This window comes from Notothenia rossii (genome assembly GCF_949606895.1).
Source record: "Notothenia rossii genome assembly, chromosome: 6".
NCBI lineage: Eukaryota > Metazoa > Chordata > Actinopteri > Perciformes > Nototheniidae > Notothenia > Notothenia rossii.
Genome location: NC_136909.1, coordinates 68,355,385 through 68,375,197, shown reverse-complemented (window position 1 = coordinate 68,375,197; position 19,813 = coordinate 68,355,385). Strand labels below are relative to the sequence as shown.

The 19,813-nt window shown below is 38.0% G+C and overlaps 1 protein-coding gene across 1 annotated transcript; it reads left to right on the top strand.

Annotated features, from left to right (window-relative positions):
• The first annotated feature begins 122 nt into the window (after positions 1–122).
• LOC307044637 (uncharacterized protein) lies at positions 123–19,727 on the top strand. Its single transcript, XM_079689948.1, has 33 exons — positions 123–465; positions 734–857; positions 988–1,061; positions 1,137–1,283; positions 3,398–3,530; positions 3,849–3,919; positions 4,207–4,297; positions 4,441–4,490; positions 4,587–4,674; positions 4,812–4,846; positions 4,938–5,057; positions 5,149–5,301; positions 5,868–6,072; positions 6,807–6,941; positions 7,941–8,039; positions 8,203–8,265; positions 8,541–8,660; positions 10,380–10,486; positions 11,280–11,403; positions 11,526–11,659; positions 11,801–11,933; positions 12,569–12,636; positions 13,330–13,420; positions 13,551–13,600; positions 13,689–13,776; positions 15,269–15,327; positions 15,418–15,537; positions 15,632–15,766; positions 15,950–16,154; positions 16,460–16,606; positions 16,770–16,871; positions 17,155–17,217; positions 17,829–19,727. Exons 1-33 carry the CDS (start codon positions 359–361, stop codon positions 17,952–17,954), a joined length of 3,567 nt encoding a protein of 1,188 aa, XP_079546074.1. The 5' UTR covers positions 123–358; the 3' UTR covers positions 17,955–19,727.
• The last annotated feature ends 86 nt before the right edge of the window (positions 19,728–19,813 follow it).

The following is a 19,813-nucleotide window of genomic DNA, read 5'->3' as shown; positions in this document are numbered from 1 at the left end:
TAAACATTGCTTAAAACGATAACATTCAATGGGTAGGTGTACCAAAATAATGGACTATATACTTTATTTAAAATGAAACAATGTTGCTATTTGTTGTTTGTCATCACCAGTAATGAATCTGTGCGAACGGAATTCATTGTTCAAACACGAGTCAAGCCACGTAACCTTACGTAAATGACGTTTAAAACGAGGAAATCGAAACTTAATTGTATCAAGAGTGAGCTGAATAGAAAAAGAGCACAGATATACGCAGGACTGCAGGAGAGACAAGGCTGGAAGGGGGCATAAACAAGTATTGTTGGATTGAACACAGTTGTATGTAATCTAAGATCAAATTTAGACGGTCAAATCATTCAAGATGGAAAGTGAGAATTATGTCGCAAGACTCAACGAGTACGCACACAAAAAAAGATTTAGTCTGAAATACAGGGAGTCTCCATCTGATGGCCCAGACCACTGCAAAACGTAAGTAATTTAACATTTTTTACCGGTGGGTTATGCAAATCGGTATAGCTACAGTACATTATATTGCAGCAGTGGGAGTGGTTCTATATCAACGTTATTGAGCTGCTCATGGGAAATCAGAAATGTACTTCCTTATTATTAAATAATTGTAAAGTAGCTAATATACGTTGTTTTTTCTTTAACGAGCTCCTTAAGGGGTACATGTTTTTTTCCATGGCCCCAGTGCTTCTACAAAAACAGAAACAGAAACATGACAATTGCTCTACAGATTCACCCAGAGTGTAGTCCTGAATGGTAAAGACTATCCTGAAGGTGTGGGGAAGACGAAAAAGGAAGCCAAGCAAGATGCTGCTAAAAATGCCCTGAGAGACTTGTCAGAGGGCACAAATCAGGTATGAGTTGCAACAGTAATATGTGTTGTCCTCTATTTTTAAAAACCCCCTATTATTAAAGGTAGTCACTTACTCAGCTGGGCACAGTCCTCTGGGTGAATATCTCAATATGTATTTTTTTATTGTCAAGACTGCAGATGATAATTACAACCCTACATCAGCTCAACAAAAAAAGGAACTAATCGAAAAGGATTCTGATATCTGGTGAGTAAATCGCAAAGCCAGTGCAATGTTTTATTTTCATGTCTTCATCTGTTAAATATCTCTTGTTTATTACAGTAATAAGACAAGAAGCCTCAGTGTCAACTCTCAGGACAACAGCTCTGAGAAGAATTTCATTGGAATAATTAACCACTACTGTCAGACAAAAAACCGCTGCCATTCATTCGTTGAAGTGAAGAGAGACGGTCCAGCTCATATTCCTCAGTGAGTATGAACCAGAACCACTGTTACCTGAATAGACACTACAGACACTCTATGGTAACTCTTAAAGGTCACCTTTATGCAAAATCTACTTTTTCATGTCTTTTATACATAAACATGTCTGAAATGAGCTGATCCGATTTTGGCCACTTTAAGATGTCATAACGATGTTTTGGCTTGTGTAACCATTAGCCAATAACCAACCAAGGTAACACCCCCCACCTTATCACCCAAATCTCCTCCTAGAGCACCATTGTGTTTTTTTAACCAAATATCTCTCAGAGGGGTGTGGGGAGTGGCACCTTATTTTCATCTAAAGTAAAAGACAGAGAATCAGCCATTTTGAAACAGGGCTGAAACAGAGGGGTTTATGGGATGCTAAAATGGGTGATCTGTTTGGTATTTCAGCCTAACACTTCAGAGACATGTTTTGTATCTATCTGAGACCTATAATATATTGATGAAAAACAGTATAATAGGGGACCTTTAATTGACGTTTAGTCTTAAAAGTCTCCTATCATGCAAAATGCATTTTTGTATGTCTTTTATACATAAATGTGTGTCAGGGAACTCACAAAGTGAGTGCGCTACGTGTTTTGGAAGTAATATGGTCTTTGTTTACATTAGCAAGTATCGCTAACACTCAGAGCTAACCTGTACTGGAGAGAGCCTACATATGAGCCTACAAAAACCATCACCCCCACAACACACTCCACTCTCACCAACTGTCTCTCAGAAATAAAAGCATGGATGCAAACAAACTATCTCCAACTGAACAGTGCCAAATAAGACATCATCATCATCGGCCCCCCCATCCCGTATCAAAGACATCCAGAATTTCAACTTCACCATTAACAGCCACACTCTATCTCCCCCCCTCACATCCGCAACCTCGGAGTCATTTTCGACAGTCAGCTCAAATTCAACCACCACATAAATCACATCACCAGGACCGCCTTTTTCCACCTCAAAAACATGGCCCGTCTCCGCCCGTCACTCTCCTCCTCTGCTGCTGAAACCCTGATTCATGCATTCATCACTTCACGACTCGACTACTGCAATAGCATCCTCTATGGCATACCATCCAACCTCCTCAATAAACTCCAACATATCCAGAACTCTGCTGCCCGCCTCCTCAGCCACACCCGCTCCCGAGACCACATCACTCCCATCCTCCAGAACCTCCACTGGCTCCCCGTCCGTCAAATAATCCACTTCAAAGTCCTCCTCATTACTTACAAAGCCCTCAACAACCAAGCCCCCCCCCTACCTCACAGACCTGCTGCACCACCACACCCCTTCCCGCTGCCTCCGCTCATCAGAAGCCAACCTCCTATCCATCCCCACCCGCACCAATCACCGGACCTGGGGGGACAGAGCCTTCTCCGTCGCTGCCCCCTCCCTCTGGAACTCACTCCCACAACCCATCAGAGACTGCACCGACCTCACCACCTTCAAAAAACTCACTAAAACTCACCTCTTCAATCTGGCTTTTCATGTGTGATTGTTTTTGTATTATTTGACTTTAACTTTAACTATATATTTATTTGTTGTTCCTTTCTTCTCTTTTCTTTTCTCTTCACTATTATCTGTAAAGCGTCTTTGAGCACCTGTAAAAGCGCTAACAAATTAAATCTATTATTATTATTATTATTATTATATGTAAAAAAGCAGGAAATAAAAAAAGGAGCTCACCTTGTACTAAACCCGCAAGAAAAAAAGCATTTGAGCTCCATACTGTTTCAGAAATAATCCTTGAAGTGGTTTGGAACATGATATGGCATTTAATCACGGCAGCATTTAGTTGAGTATCTCCAGGCAGAGAGGAGACCTCACTTCTTGCCTTGCCGTGCTCAAAAGGGGGCGGGGCCAGCAGCTACTGATCCAGAATCAGCAATTCTCTAACAGGGCTGAAACAGAGGGATATGAGGGATGTCTACAATGCATGATCTGTTTGGTATTTTGAGCAAAACACATCATAGACGTGTTTTTTATATATTCGTACATATCTGAGACCCATAATATATGCCTAAAAATAGTATGATAAGAGATAGTTAAACAAAATTAACATTTTAACATTCTGATCTAAACTATTTCCATCTTTTAAAAAAACACAGATTCTTCTACAGATTAATAATAGACAACAAGGAGTACCCTGTGGCTGAGGGTAGGAGTGCCAAAGAAGCCCGACAAAATGCAGCTCGACTTACCTGGTCTGCTCTTAAAGAACAGACAGATTGGGACAGCAAGGTATTTTATATTTATGTACTTCAATCACCATGAAATATACACTCAATTGCCAGTTTATTAGGTTCACACAGATACAATGAATGAATCCTAACACAGTTATAGTAAGGTACACCTACTAAACTGGCACTCAAGGGTAGTTTATTCCTGGTGCTTTAGTCAGCCGCTGTACAGCTTTTATTTTGAAAAAACCTTTGCATAAAACAATCAAGCAAGAATTTTTTTTTCTGCTAGAGGAAATACATTTTATTTTATTTTTTTCAAGGCAATGGCCTTTTTCCCCCAAGATGATGTTTAACACACCTTTTCCATGCATTTCAGGTGTCTGTCAGGTCAACACTGTCGGAGGATGGTGCACCGCCATCATCATTATCATCATCATCAACTCCACAGTAAGGCACTTTGACTTCTCAGCAGGGAGAGACAAAGTGGGGCCTTTGTCCTGCAATGTCTGAAAAATATTTAAGTTTGGAATAGTTGAACTTTTTGCGGCGAAAAACAGCTAGAAAGTACCCGCAGCGCATCCTCTGATGTATCGTTCTAAATTACTAAGAATGTATTCTCACCTGAATCACGTGAAATGGAAATAAACAACGAAAAAATTGAGTATATTGTGATTAGAGTGGAACATGATGACAGAGAAAAAGCTGTACTCATGTCTATCCTTGTATTCCCCTAGGGAGTCCCATGAGGCATCATCACAAAGAACGTCAGTGAGTACAAGTTGCTCAATACAATTCACAGATACATCCAACCCTTCCAGAGCTCAGGTATGTTTTCTCAGAATTGTAAAAGCAAATCAGACAGTGGTGAAAATCACATTAAATAATTGGATGTGATCTTTCAACAGGGCTTCAAATATATCATCTTATAGTATGCTACATTCTAACAATGAACCGCTTTTTTTGTGTAGATGCCCTTAGGGTCTGAAAATGGTGCACCATCCAGGTTGTCGACTTCACTGTAAGGCACTTATTTAGCCTATTATTGAATCACTATTGAGTGTATAGCTTATTGCTTAAAAAAGCTGTACCAATGCCTCTCATTATGTTCCTCTAGGAAGTCTCTTGAATCATCACAAAGCATGTCCTCGGGTACAAGTGGCTCTGAAATATTCACAGATTCATCAAACTCTTCCAATGATCAGGTATTATTAGCTATATTCTAAATACTCTATATTTGGAGAGGGCAACAGAATATTTGTATGATTATTAAAGAGAATACTTACGTCATAATCAGAGCACAGTTCAAAATGTTGAATCTGTCTTTATCTTATCCTTTAAGTATGCTGTCAAAAAGAAGACATCCACCCCGTCAAGGTATATATACTGTCAAAATAAATCTCTCTGCCAATTATTGATCTACCATCAAGAACCCTTTTTTCCTAAATAATAGTGGTGATCTCGACAGGTTTACTTCAGACTTTGATGACATTGAGTATCTTGGCTTTGGAGGCTACGGTTCGGTTTACAAAGCAAGGCGTAAACTAGAGGAGAAGTATTATGCTGTAAAGATTGTAAGCAGTGACGAGTAAGTATGCAGTAAGTTTCAACTGTGCATTATGCAGTATGTATGTAAATATTTTGTTTACTGATTCCATGGTTGTTCTCCTTTGGATCAGGAAAGCTTTTCGAGAGGTGGGGACATTATCAGACCTCCTCCACCATAATGTCATCAGGTATTTCGATTGTTGGATCGAGGATACAAGATACGAAGACGGCATCTCAACTGGAAGCTCAGCTGGAAGCTCAGCTGGTGGTTACAGCGATGCCCAGTAATGTCCACGTCCTAACCTTAAACAGGCTATATATATATATAATATTCAATACATATCTTTCATTCAGAGTTAGGGTCAGGGATACCTGAACACAGCTCTCGACATGGGAATGGTTGGACGGCTAGCTGCTAATGGTGCTAACAGCATTAACTAACAGCATTAACTAACAGCATTAGCAGTGCAAACTATAGCAAAGGAGCTGACAAAGCTAACAGTATTACTCTAAGAGGGAAAGTGGAGGGTGGGTGTAACGCTTCCATGTTGGGACTGTGTACAGTCTATGGTTGGGAGTGGGGCGCCTTTATGAGAGGATACATAAGTCCATAGATAACAGGTAACAGGCACTCGTAGCTATCCAAGCAATAAACCAAAGAACAGGTAAGCTTGGATTACAACACACAGAGAAGAGACTTTATTGTTCATTACTATATATTGCCATTTGAAATAGTATTTCACTGCTATATTCAATATTCTGAATTTTGTATAGGCCTATATAACATTCAAGTCTTCATTTTAAGTCAGAGGAGAGTATTTTTATAAACATTTTTCGTCTGTCTTTCTAGGTCTACAGATGATCCATCTGTAAAGTTCCTTTATATTCAGATGGAGTTGTGCAAAATGAAAACACTTAAGGAATGGATTGATGAGAAGAACACTCAGTCTCCGCAAGACACAAAGAGACGCCAAGAAAGTCTAAGCATTGCTCAGCAAATAGTCAGTGGAGTTGAATATATTCACTCAAGGGGGCACATCCACAGAGACCTAAAGGTGAGACCAGACTGCAGTGTAACAGAATAATTGGTAGAATAACAAGCCATTATTAGGTGACCAAAATGTTAGAATAAGCCAGGCCCTAAAGCATATGCTTCTGTAAATGGGGTCATCATTTACTAAATGAACATAATTCTGTGTTGAACTAGCAATCTAATCCATAAAGTCATCAGGAATATATTTACTGAGGAAGTACATCAATGCGACGCAGGCACATTTTTCTATGAACTTCTATACAATCAGATCTCTCTCGGAAACCAGTGATCCTTGTGCAGTCCAGTCATAAAGATACTAGGGTACTAGGTTTGCCTCTCAACAACAATAACACCATGATTATTTTAAAACTGTTAGGCAAGATCCTGCCCCGAAATGCTCGAAGCACAAGACATTATTTTTACTAGAAGCTTCAGTTCACCTAATATTACATGTGAATAGTCATTTAAATTAGAATGAGAATACAAGTAATACAATCTTTTACTCTCTGCTTTGATCGTCTAAAGGGAAAAATCTATCAGACAGCAAAATGCAACAAGAATTATAAAGAATGTTGAGAGGATCATTCATGATTAGCAGAAGCCTAAATATATCTTATCAAATTGAACACTCTTCTGAAAGGGACCCGCATGTGGTTAAAGATATAATGCTGGTTTATCCCTTAAGTACTGTTTTTCAAGCTTCTAATTTTCTTCCACATGTGTTCATTTGTTTCAATTGTTTTTCTTTCTGTGAAGCCTGACAACATCCTGTTTGGACTGGATGATAAAGAAGTGAAGATTGGTGACTTTGGTCTGGTCACCAGAGATGATGACGCTTTGATGGACAGAACAGAAAACAGAGGAACCGAATCTTACATGGCCCCTGAACAAGTGAGATGATCTATTCTGTATACTCTTAATTCTTCTGTATTCATTTCAACAAATATGTCCTTCGACTGGTTTTAATCAGGTGGACGAATTATTTTCAACTATACCTTTAGTAACTATTACTATATATGCCGAGCACAATAGAGCGGTGCAGGAAAGACTCCTAAAACCTGCAAATTAGTTTGCTTTTTACCATTTCCGATTCCCTCGCCATTTGAACATGTCAAAGATTCCTGAAATCAGGTCTGTGGTTAACACAAACTGAAAATAGGTTTACGTTTTGTTCTACGACAGAAAATACATCAGTAATTTCCCCACTGGTGAAGGTTGAAAGCTTGTATGTGTCATACAGATGGTGGTTGCTAAAAAGTGACTACATAAACTACTAGACTTTATCACACGGACATGAGTCCTCCTTCAGCTAAGCGGAGTTGACACTAAGCAAAAATCACATTGCTTTTGTTGAGGAAGCCCTTGCGATGCTCACATTTGGATGGGCCTACGAAAATACAACATCACTGCACCACTCCATGCTCTATTGTTTATTTAGCCCAGCCAAACCTTTTCTTACTGTTGGCAGTGAGAGCTTTACAATCAGAATCAGAATCAGAATACCTTTATTCATCCCACAGAGGGGAAATGTACATTTGTTACATCAGGTAAAGAGCCAAAGGTACAGTAGCTGAATATGAATTAAGAAGTCATTCATAAAAATATGAAAGATAAAGTAGAAATTACACATCTTACTAAATACAAATCCAGTACCAGTGACAGTTTTGAGATAGCAGCCAGTTGATAGCATTAAAGGTGAAAGTAAAATATGTAAGAACTTTATTGCCAATACAACAAACTTTGAATTAAGTGTATCTACAAACATAAGCCATGAAACATAACTTGAAGCCAAAACTTCATTTACTTCACTACCATGACATGCTAAACTTTCCTTATGAGTTATATTAGCATAACATCAGGCAATTCTGTGTTTTTATTATTTCTCAAAAGGTGGGGAAGACATATAATCGAAAAGTGGACATATTTGCTCTGGGGTTGATATACTTGGAACTCCTGTGGAAAGTCTCTTCTGGCCATGAAAGAGGAGAGGTGAAGTATACAGACAAAGACTTGCCGCAAGAATTTTACCATCATTTGTCAGCTTTTCTCTTCTTGTATTTATATGCAACATTCAACTCAATTGTTTAATTATTTGTTTGATTCAGGCTAACTAACATGTTATTTCATCCTTTTATCACTGCATGAATACCAGGTTTTAACAAATGCAAGAAGACAGATTCTCCCGACAGACTTTTCAGAGGCCTTCCAAGTAGAGGTATTACAATGTTCTTATTATCAATTATTATCCGCAGTAAATTAGTTCCCACATGAGGCAGTACCTTTTTAGACAGGTTTGCCCCGTTACAACAGCTGTCCATCTCTATAGCTGGGGGAGTTAAACAGAACTGCTGCTGTTTATACTAATAACAAGCAGAACAAATAAAAGTATTTTACAAGATATCAATCTCAGTTTTTTTGTTTGAAATGTTGTAGCATGGCAACACAATAGTGTTTGTACACAGATCTCAGTTAAAGGTGTTGTTTTTGCAGAACCTAATCATCAAGAAAATGCTACATGAGAAGCCAGAGGTGCGACCTGAAGCAAGTGATCTGAAGGAACAGCTGGACAAGTTGGCTCAGACAGAAAATGAGTCTCAGAAAAGGGCAACTGTGTGATTATCACAATGAATTGTGACAAGTCTTATGAGGGTAATGAGATCTGTTTGTCATCTGATGAACATATTTGATATACTGTTTAGGTGATGTTATTAATATTTATTGACGAATGGTTAATGTACTGCACTTAAACAGTGATTTATCTGAACTTCAACTTAGCACCGTCTTGTATGCACTTACAGGAGTTCATTTATCATGCGAATTAAGAATTAGGAATTTAATAGTCAAAGATTGGAATGTAAAATCCAATTTTATCATGATTTCAAAAAGTAACTCACATATTTATCTATCCAGCTGTTTTAGATAATCATGTGCTGGTAATTTATGTGTCCACAATTGACATTTTATTCAATGCTGGGGATGGTCAAATGTATGCATTACATCTTTTGTTTTCTGCTAAATATGTTAAGTTTTAAAATAAAATAATGGCAAAAGAAATATGACTTACAAATGTCATGCATCTGTATATTGCATGTAAAAGCACACTCACACGCAATGCTTGTAGACTGTATGGTAGGTGTCTGTTTATTTAATCGTGGACAGCCGTATAATTAACAAAGCTCACTTTTGAAGTTGAAAAGCGGCAATTAAACAGTGCAACAAAACAAAATGGACATGGTAAGGGTTTTTTGTATTTGTTCTTTTAAAGGGAGGAATACATTTGGTCCATGGTGATTCATGATGAGGCAATAACATAAAACACTGGTGGCAATGTAACAAACAGGTAGACCCACATTTTATTAGGATAGCTTACAGTAAAATATCCTTCAAAAATATGTCATCGAATAACATCAACACCTAACTGAGTGAGCCAAAACAAACAGCAGCTTTTTTTTTGTATTATATCTTATAATCTTTCACAAAAGATTGCCCAACTTTTATAAAATGACATTTGACACTGATTGCCCTGTTGAACTGTATTTACTTTTAACAAATAATCATCTCCTGGTTAATTACTTTGATGTACAAATACCACCATCTATAATGTCTTTGTCATTCGGCTGACATGACTACATTCATGTAACAACAAGAAACTTTCCAAACCTGCCTAACCTACTGTGCCCAACCCAACCCCGCAGCCAGACACTGGGCATTGCCGTTGTGGCTGTGGCAAAAGTCATATGCTGAGACATGTGCATGCATAAACCAAAAATAAACCCTTTATGCAAGGGATACCCCTTTTTTTTTAAAGTATTGGCCTTACCCTGTGATATTGTATGCACACCACTGTTCCTGAACGAAATATTTTGGGAAATGTTGTCAGCCTTCTTCCACAGGTGTAAGTTGGTTAAAAATATGTGTATGGGTGGTGGCCAGTTGGAAATATGTAGAGAAGCAGATGTCAGGTTAAAACAAATGCAAGTAGATAATGAAAAAAATATCTAAACATAAATACCAAACGTCTAAAACGTCAATGGTCTAAAACAGGTGCAATACACATTTCTTTAACTATAACAATGTAAGTTTTGTTTTTTGTCTGGATTCATTTATCAGTATTGTCAAGCCACGTAACGTTATGACGTTTACTGTAGACGAGGAAATCGAAACGCAGTTGTATCCAAAGTCAGCTGAATCGAAGCTGCAAGGATATAAGCAGCATACATACTGCAGCAAAAATAGAACAAACATGGGGAATCAAAGAGCTGCTGTGAGCGGTGTACTTCGATTTGATCGTTTTATGTAATTTAAGATCGAATTTTGACTTAATTTAAGATGGAAAGTGGAAGTGAGGTTGACAAACTGAACAAGTACGCGAAGAAAAAAAAGTTGTTGCTTCAATATGAGGACCTTGGCTCTGTTGGCCCACACCACAATAAGACGTAAGTTTATAACATTCCTGTTACCCGTGAGTTTTGCTTAAGCCTTCCTGTGTACAATATTATTCGGAAGACTCGGAACGGAGTGGGAGTGGTTCAATATCAATGTTGTTGGACTTCTCACAGAAAAACAGCTTAATGGTTAATACATAAACTCCTTAAAGAATCATTAAACTACTTTTTGGTTGGTCTACATTGGTAAGATAACATCAACTCAATACAGGATACAGTAAATGTAGGCCTATCAAAGCCCTGCATGTTCATAATACAGTAGCTCACACTTTTCACTCACACAGGGATCGGTCATTTCTGGGTGATTACTTCCTCATATGTAACTTTTGTTTATAACGAATGGCCTAAATTAACTTATTCCTTATTAAATAATCGCCAATGAAATAGACATTATTTGACTTTACTGAGCTTCTCAATGGGGTTGTTGATTTTACAATGTCCTAAGTGCAAGTAATCAACCTCTACAAGAACAATAAACAAATCATAAGGATGTATACAGTATACATAATGTGTTTTTTAAACATATATTTGTAACTTACTGTATGTCCCTGAAGTAATTTTCCTCCTGATAGTAGCCAATTCAATTGAGATCATTTTAAAGCAGTAGCACATATTTTGTATGGGGCTTAAAGGAGTAGAGTAAGTTCATAGCAATTTACAATATGGATGGTTACTAGAGGCTTACTATTATAGTGTGCAAAATCAACTGATTTAATGCACCCCAACCCCACCAACATTATTTCAAATCTGCCTGAATAACAGAATTATGACAATTGCTCTCTAGATTCACCCAGAGGGTAGTCCTGAATGGTAAAGTCTATCCTGAGGGTGTGGGGAAGACGAAAAAGGAAGCCAAGTATAATGCTGCTAAAAATGCCCTGAGAGACTTGTCAGGGGGCGTACATCAGGTATGAGTTGCAACAGTAAGATTTTATTGTCCTGTTTTCTTAACAAGCCCCTGTTATTAAAGGTAAAATACATATGGCTTGAAATGTGCTTTAGGTTGTGACATAGCATTTGTGTTCTCAAGACTGCAGATGTCAATTACAACCCTACACCAACTCAACAAAATTTCATTGGATTAATTGACAACTACTGCCGGAAAAAAAAACGCTGCCATACATTCATCGAAGACAGAAGATGGGGACCAGCCCATGAGCGTCAGTGAGTATGAACCTGAACCTCTGTAACCTGAATAGACACTAAAGTCACTCTATGCTAACTCTTCATTGATTTCCTGTTCTAAACAACATTCAAATGTTAAAATTATGAACTAAACTCCTCCTTTAAAAAAAAAAAACACAGATTTTCCTACAGATTAATAATCGAAGACAAGGAGTATCCTGTGGCTGAGGGAAGGATTGCCAAGGAAGCCAAACAAAATGCAGCTAAACTTGCCTGGTTTGCCCTTCAAGAGCAGTCAGACTGGGACAGCAAGGTATTTTATATTGTGCCCTTCTTTAAATCCTCAAAAATCCTCAATTGAAGTTTAATAGGTCCACTCCACAATAAAATAGTTTAATACAACGGTGATAGCAAGGTGTACTTAATTGGCAGCTAAGGGTAGTTAAGCAGAAAAGTAGTGGTTTAATTTCCCTAAAGCTGCATTTACATGGTACACACCATTTTGTCTTTGCTCACTGCGAAGTTGGGCACAGATCTTTGCAGTGAAAACTGTTAGTTAAGTTTATTTTATACGGCTGTCATCAGGTTGGTTGTGTGTCAATAGGTTAGCACTAAATGAGGTTATAGTTGAAATCGTTTTAACTTTGAGCGCATCGCTCAAAACAATTTACGGGTGGTGCCCGATGCCGAGGGGAACTCTTCCTCCTGGTTGGGCGGCACTGCCCTTTCCATAGAAACGCAACTGCAACATCAGTGCAAAGCCTTTCTACTGCTGGTTCTGTGAAAGCAGCCTAATGCTCTCAGAGACCATATACAAGTCAGCCCTTTACATTAAACATACAAGCAAGGCATTTCATTGTTTCTGTTTGATGGATTTAATATATTGTATAGCCTCTTTTCTTCTGATAATGTCTAATGTTATGTCAAACACCCTCTCTTTCATTTTAGCTGTCCGTCAGATCAACAGTGTCTGAAGGTGGTGCACCGCCTGTGTTGTCAACGCCATCAACTCCCCTGTAAAGCACTTACTCTGAATTCACACCTGGGAGTGGCAAAGTGCTGACTGTGGCAAGCGTTCATGCGTAAAGCTGCGCGTGCCGCTACAACCTCAGCTTTTTTTTATTTGCGGCAATGTGCGGCAATGTGCGGCCACACAAAAGTTGGGGATAGTTTAACTTTTTGCGGGCTAGTGTGGCTGGAATGTTCAGGCAGCAAACCCTAATGTGTTGATCTAAATCAAAATGGAGGATGCATTTTCAGTTCACATCGGAATTATTTGTGCGGCAGTGGCTCAGTCAGTAGGGGCTTGGACTATAGAGAGGGTCCCAGTTCCCCTCCTGGGCCATGCTGTGGTCCCCTTGAGCAAGACACCGGACTTCCCCCCCACTCCCCATTGCTCCCTGGGCGCTCTACAATCCTAGTTCTTAGATGGGTTAAATGCAGAGGTGACATTTCACTTTGTGTGCTGTGTGCATGTACAGTATGTGTGACTATAAAATATGGTTTCATCCTCCTCTTCTATATCTATTAGTGACACATAGTGACAGAAATAAATAGCCTCACACCCGCAGAAACATTTAGTTATTGCTGCAAGAGGCACTTCGTTGCTCCCCTGTATGAATTTTTCATTATTGCCATTGGTATGAAAGCAGAACATGGAGTGAAATACCAAGAAGGCTTTACTCATGTCTGTCCTTGTCTTCCCCTAGGGGTTCGTATGAGGCATCATCACAAAGAACGTCAACAAGTACAAGTCCCTCAATAACATTCGAAGATTCAACAAACCCTTCCCAAGCTCAGGTCTGTTTTCCCGGCATCTGACGCGTGGTGACATTAAATAATAAACATGATATTGAAAAGGGCTCCAAGAGGTACATTATTTGATTTGGAACATGCTACATTCTAACAATTATCTTTTTTTTTTGTATAGATGCCCTTAGAGTCTGAAAGTGATACCCAAAACAGTTTGTCAAATTCACTGTAAGGCAGTTATTTATCCTATTATTGAAACAGATTGTATAGCTTAACGCTTGAAATCTGTAACAATGCCTCTCATTATGTTCCTTAGAGAGTCTATTGCATCGTCACAAAGCATGTCCACAGGTACAAGTGGCTCTGGAATATTCACTGATTCATCAAACTCTTCCAAGGATCAGGTATGTTCTTTATACCACAATCTTTTTTGATTAGATTTCATTATCTTACAAGACAGATATAACAAGTTAAACAGCCATACATTACTAAACTAATGCTGGAACACATGCATGCACATGGCCTTGCATCAGTACCGTACATGGTTTTCATCCAAAACATATATATTTTGTTGTTATTATTTATTTTGTTTAATTATTTAACACTGTTTAGCTGGAGTTAGAGCCACATCTATGTTCAATATATCAGAGTGTATTTCCAAGTACATCCCAGACGGCCTTAACAGCTGAGAATAGAGGACCATACCGAATTTACAAGGGTGCACACCTCCCCTCAAAACTATGGCAGCATAAGCCTGAGAGGGTTTGATTGATCCTTGTGTAAAGTGGGTGATGTATACTCTGCAGTATTTTATAACACATTTGGACAGTGATACTGAGTTCCAAAGGTTTTCCCGCTTGTTTCTTTGTACTTCTACCCCACTACATCGAGAGGTGTCAGGGTTGAGGGTTATCAGGACCCAAACGCAGAATGAGGAGAAGAGGTGCAAAGTATAACAAAAAGCTAGCTTTATTTAACAAAAGCTGCTGACAATGAACAAACAAGAAAAAACGTAAAATCCATAAACCAGTAGCACGAGGAAGCATCCAGACAAAAACCGACAGGGACAAACATGGAGGTGCAAGGAAGACAACGACCGAACATGGAGCAAAGGGGAAAACAAGACTAAATACACAGAAGGGTAATCACAGGACAAGACACAGCTGGGCAGGGGAGGCAGAAACACAAGGGCAACAGGTGAACACAATGAGACAATCAGACACAGGAAGGAAGACAAGGCAAAGGGAGAACAGAAATTCCAAATAAGACCGGAAACTAAACACACAAAACTAAAATCATGACAAGAGGTAAAAGTGTACTTTTACTGCACTACATTTATTTATTACCTTTAGTTACTTTACATATTTGAATTTATAATGTGAAATTTAAACAACACTTAAATAAGACTTTAGTTACATCTGGAGTAAATTCACAAGCTACCCTGCAGAATACAAAGTCATTCAAACTTGCTTTTACCAGCTTTGATAACACTAATCAGAATCATCAGAATCATCAGAATCAGAATGCAGCAATGATTATAATTAAAAACATATAATATATACTATTCTGAAATGGGCCAATCTGCACAATGAGTACTTTTACTTTAGGTACTTTAAGTATATGTTCATGCTAATACTTTAGTACTTTTACTTGAGTAACATTTTGAATGCAGGACTTTTACTTGTAACAGACTGAGTACTTACTTTTACTTAGGTACAAGATCATAGTACTTCTCCCACCTCTGTCAGAATCTGTGAAAAACTGTGACAGCTGCTTACTCTATATGTGTAGAGGGCAAAAATAATAACAGTGTTATTATTAAAGAGTATACAACAATGAGAGCAGGGTACCAAATGTTGACTGTACCAAATGTATGTTATTCTTTTGTCCTCTAAGCATCCTGTCAAAGACAAGATCATAGAAAATACTGAAAATCAGACATCCACCCTTTCAAGGTATGAAAATAACCCTCTTAAATATCTCTCCCAACAATTGTTGTACAATCAATAACCCTTTTTCCTGAACAAAACTGTTGATCTTGACAGGTTTACTTCAGAATTTGATGTCACTGAGAGTCTTGGAAAAGGGGCCTACGGTTGTGTTTACGCAGCAAGAGACAAACTGCTGAAACAGGGTTTTGCTGTAAAGATTGTCCGCAGTAACGAGTAAGTATGCAGTAGTACAGATCAACTGCGCATTATGCAGTATTTATGTAAATACTTTGATTACTGATTCCATTGTTGTTCTCTTTTGGATCAGGAAAGCTCTTCGAGAGGTGGGGACATTGTCAAAGCTTCTCCACTGTAACATCGTCAGATACTACACATTTTGGATGGAGGATTCAAGATACCAAGGTCACATTACAGCTGGAAACTCAGCTGGCAGCTCTTCCCAGTAAGTCCAATACACTAACCTGGATCAGGCTATAGAAAGCATGCAAAGCATATCTTTGATTCAAGGCTGGGCCACGACTACCTGCACATGGCTCATAAAGCATAAACATAAGCAAAACATAAAGAGAAGAGGTGACTTTATCAAAAGAAAGCAATATTATCATGTTTCTCTCTCTTTTCTTAGGTCTATAGAGGATCCATCAGCAAAGTACCTCTATATTCAGATGGAGTTATGCAAAACAAAAACCCTTAAGAAGTGGATAAATGAGAAGAACACTCAGTCTCTGCAAGACTCCAAGAGAAGACAAGAAAGTTTAGCCATTGCTCAGCAAATAGTCAGTGGAGTCGAATATATTCACTCCATGGGGCACATCCACAGAGACCTTAAGGTGAGACTCTGCCGTGTATATCTGAGGCAAATGTTGATATAGACTCTACCTACAGTATATGGTACATAGGGTTTTCTCTTCGTGCCTTGAAATCAACTACACAAATATTAGGCTATTAATTGATCAATACAGACCAATGTATTGACCCAATACAAGCAAGCACTGCTTAGCTGTAATGCTGGTTTGAACCTTACCTACCTTTTCAAATCCATTTTGAACTCTTAGGTTCACTTTATAATGTGTTAATGCCTTTTTGTGGGCTAGGTTTAAATTATTTTACTCCTGTTTTTCTTAATAATGGTAAGCCTGAAAACATCCTGTTTGGAGTGGATGAAAAAGTGAAGATCGGCGACTTTGGTATGGTCACCAGAGATGATGATGATGATGATGACACCGCTTTAATGGAGAGAACTGGACTCAGAGGAACATCGACTTACATGGCTCCTGAGCAAGTGAGATGGACTGATAATAACTTTTAATAATTCTTTATTGTTGTCTTAACAAATGTGTTCTTCTCTTTGGCTAAGATAGGCTACCTTTATGCCTACCACCGTTAACGATGCTCCCAAATGTCTCATCTTCATCTGTCTTTACTATTTGCAATTCTTATCACAGATAACGGGGAAGACCTATGACCGAAAAGTGGACATATTTGCTCTGGGGTTGATATACTTTGAACTCCTTTGGAAACTCTCTACTGGCCACGAAAGAGTAGTGGTGAGTCTTTCCGAAATGTGTGTTACATTTTTCAAATTTGATAAATAACTTGCCACAACAATTTCACCATATTGTGTAGGATAATGTTTATCATGTACAAATAAATAAATATGAAATATCAGTAGTATATTACTTATCAGTATGGTGTGTAACAAAACCAGTGTACTATAGATAGCAGATAGGATGGAACGATATCATTTATCTTCTAATAAATCTGGTTACATTTTGTATTGTATTGATTTGTTCTTTGTTATTTATCCTTTTATCACTTTATGAATACCAGGTTTGGAATGATGCCAGAAGTCAGAAGCTCCCTGAAGAGTTTTCACTGACTTTTGCCAAAGAGGTAAATTAACATATTGTTATTACAGACCTACTGTATTTCAAGTATACATTTGAGGTACTATTTAACTCAAGTATTTTCTTTTCATGGGACTTTTTACTTTAATATTTGGTTGCAGCTTCTCGAACATAAGGATTTGCTGATGTTTATATTAATAATTGGAATTGATTTATTTTTCTATATACACAATTTTGAGGTTGTGAAAATTGGTTGAACCAAACCAATGATTTAAAGGTCTCACTTTAGAAAATAAAAAATCTGTCCATCAATGGTGAAAATAATCAGCAGATCAATTCATAATGAAAATACCAATTAGCCGCCTTCCTTAAAAAACCATTTACTTAAATAAGAGTTTAAATGCAGAACTTGAGTAATATACTTAATGGACTGCTTTAACAGTGTGGTATTATTGTTCTTTCTTTAGTAAAGGATCTGAATAGTTCCTCCCCCACTCATTAGGAGTCACAACAGAACGGCCGCTGTCTGTATGTAACAGATAACTGTTTCTAGAAAATATAAATCTCTATGTCGGAAATACTGTTGAGTGCTTCAACAATAATGTAGACAGCATAACATTATTGGTTCAAAGATCTCAGTAGAATTTTCTTTTGCAGAACGAAATCATCAAGTTAATGCTGCGTGAGAAGCCAGAAGACCGTCCTGAAGCAAGTAAACTAAAGGCAGAGCTGAAGAAATGGGCTCAAACACAACATTTGGATCAGGAAAGGGCTACGGTCTAATCATCTGGAGATCTCTCTGTTCGATGTCTGTCATAGGATACAATTATTTTATTTGTTATAAATATATATAGAGAAATGGTTAAGGGATTGACTGCACTTCTCTGGCACTTTATCTGAACTTTAACAAAAAAACGGACACTATATGCTGATTTTCAGGTTTCATATTTGTATTTTGTGCCTTTATGTGTTAACATGCTTAAATCTTGAAAAATATATTTATTTTTCTCCAACTGCCTGCGTTGCAGCACCTCTTTTCACCCTCTGTCTGAAACCAGAGCCCAGTCTGCTCTGATTGGTTAACTGGCCGCTGTTGTGATTGGTCGACCGCTTTGAGATAATAATAATAATGCATTTTATTTATATAGCGCTTTTCACAACTCAAAGACGCTTAGAGATGTCCGGCCCCTCAGCCTAAAGCGTACAATGTGTTGGCGTGTTAGTCAATAGAACTGCGAGTGTTACACAGTGATGTCATTATGTTATGGAAGTAAACAAAGGGGGTCCAATCATGGCATATGTTGGAGAGAAACTCCCTCAGATCATTTACATGCACATACGTTTGGACACACCTTCTCATTCGAAGGTTTTTATTTATTTTAATTTGTTTACATTGTAAATGAATACTGAAGACATCAAAACTATGAAATAACACATATGGAATTATTTAGTAAACAAAAAAGTGTTAAACAATCCAGAATATGTTTTATATTTTTGATTATTCAAAGTAGCCCCCTTTTCCCTTGATGACAGCTTTGCACACTCTTGGCTTCTCTCAGTCAGATTCATGAAGTCGTCACATGGAATGGTTTTCCAACTGTCTTGAAGGACTTCCCAGAGGTCGTGAGCAGTTGTTGGCTGCTTTTCCAGCACTCTGCGGTCCAACTGATCCCAAACCATCTCAATTGGGTTAAGGTTTGGTGATTGTGGAGGCCAGGTCATCTAACGCAGCACTCCATTACTTTCCTTCTTAATCAAACAGCCCTCACATAGCCTGGAGGTGTGTTCAAAGTTCTTGAAATGTTACGGATTGACTGATCTTAATTTCTAGGAGGGTAATGATAGACGGTCGTTTCTCTTTACTGAGTTTAGTGGTCTTGCCATATTATGGATTACAACAGTAGTCAAATAGGGCTCTCCACTGTGCACTAACCCAACCTCTGCATAACACAACTGATGGTCTCAAGCACATTAAGAAGGCAAGTAATTCCACAAATTGACTCTTGACAAGGCACGTGTTAATTGAAAACCATTCCAGGTGACGACCTGAAGCTGACTGAGAGAAGCCAAGAGTGTGCAGAGCTGTCATCAAGGCAAAAGGGAGCTACTTTGAAGAATATAAAATATAAATCATATTCTGGATTGTTTAACACTTTTTTGTTTACTAGCACATATTTCATAGTTTTGATGTCTTCGGTATTAATTAATGTAAAAACTAATTGGTGTGAGAAGGTGTATCTAAACTTTTGACTGGTACTGTAAACCTATACAGTAGTATACAACTACAGAAAAGGGAAAACCCCCAAAGCAGAATAGTGCCCCCTTACCTAATATTGTGGGTTTTACAAATGAAATGTGAAATTCAATATTATCATTATTTTAAAAACTAACTCACATATTATTCAAATTTTTCCAACTGTTCTAAATAATCATGTGCTCGTCACTTTCTGTGTCTACTGTTTACATTGTATTAAATGCCGGAGATATTGTACAGTAACATTTTTTGTACTGAATATGTAACGTTTCAAAATAAAATAAAATGTATTTGGGTAAGAATGTCATGCATCTACATTGAAATGTACAAGCACACACACTGTACTGTAGTAGCATTTTCCATTATTCATGCACTGTCGTAGATATAA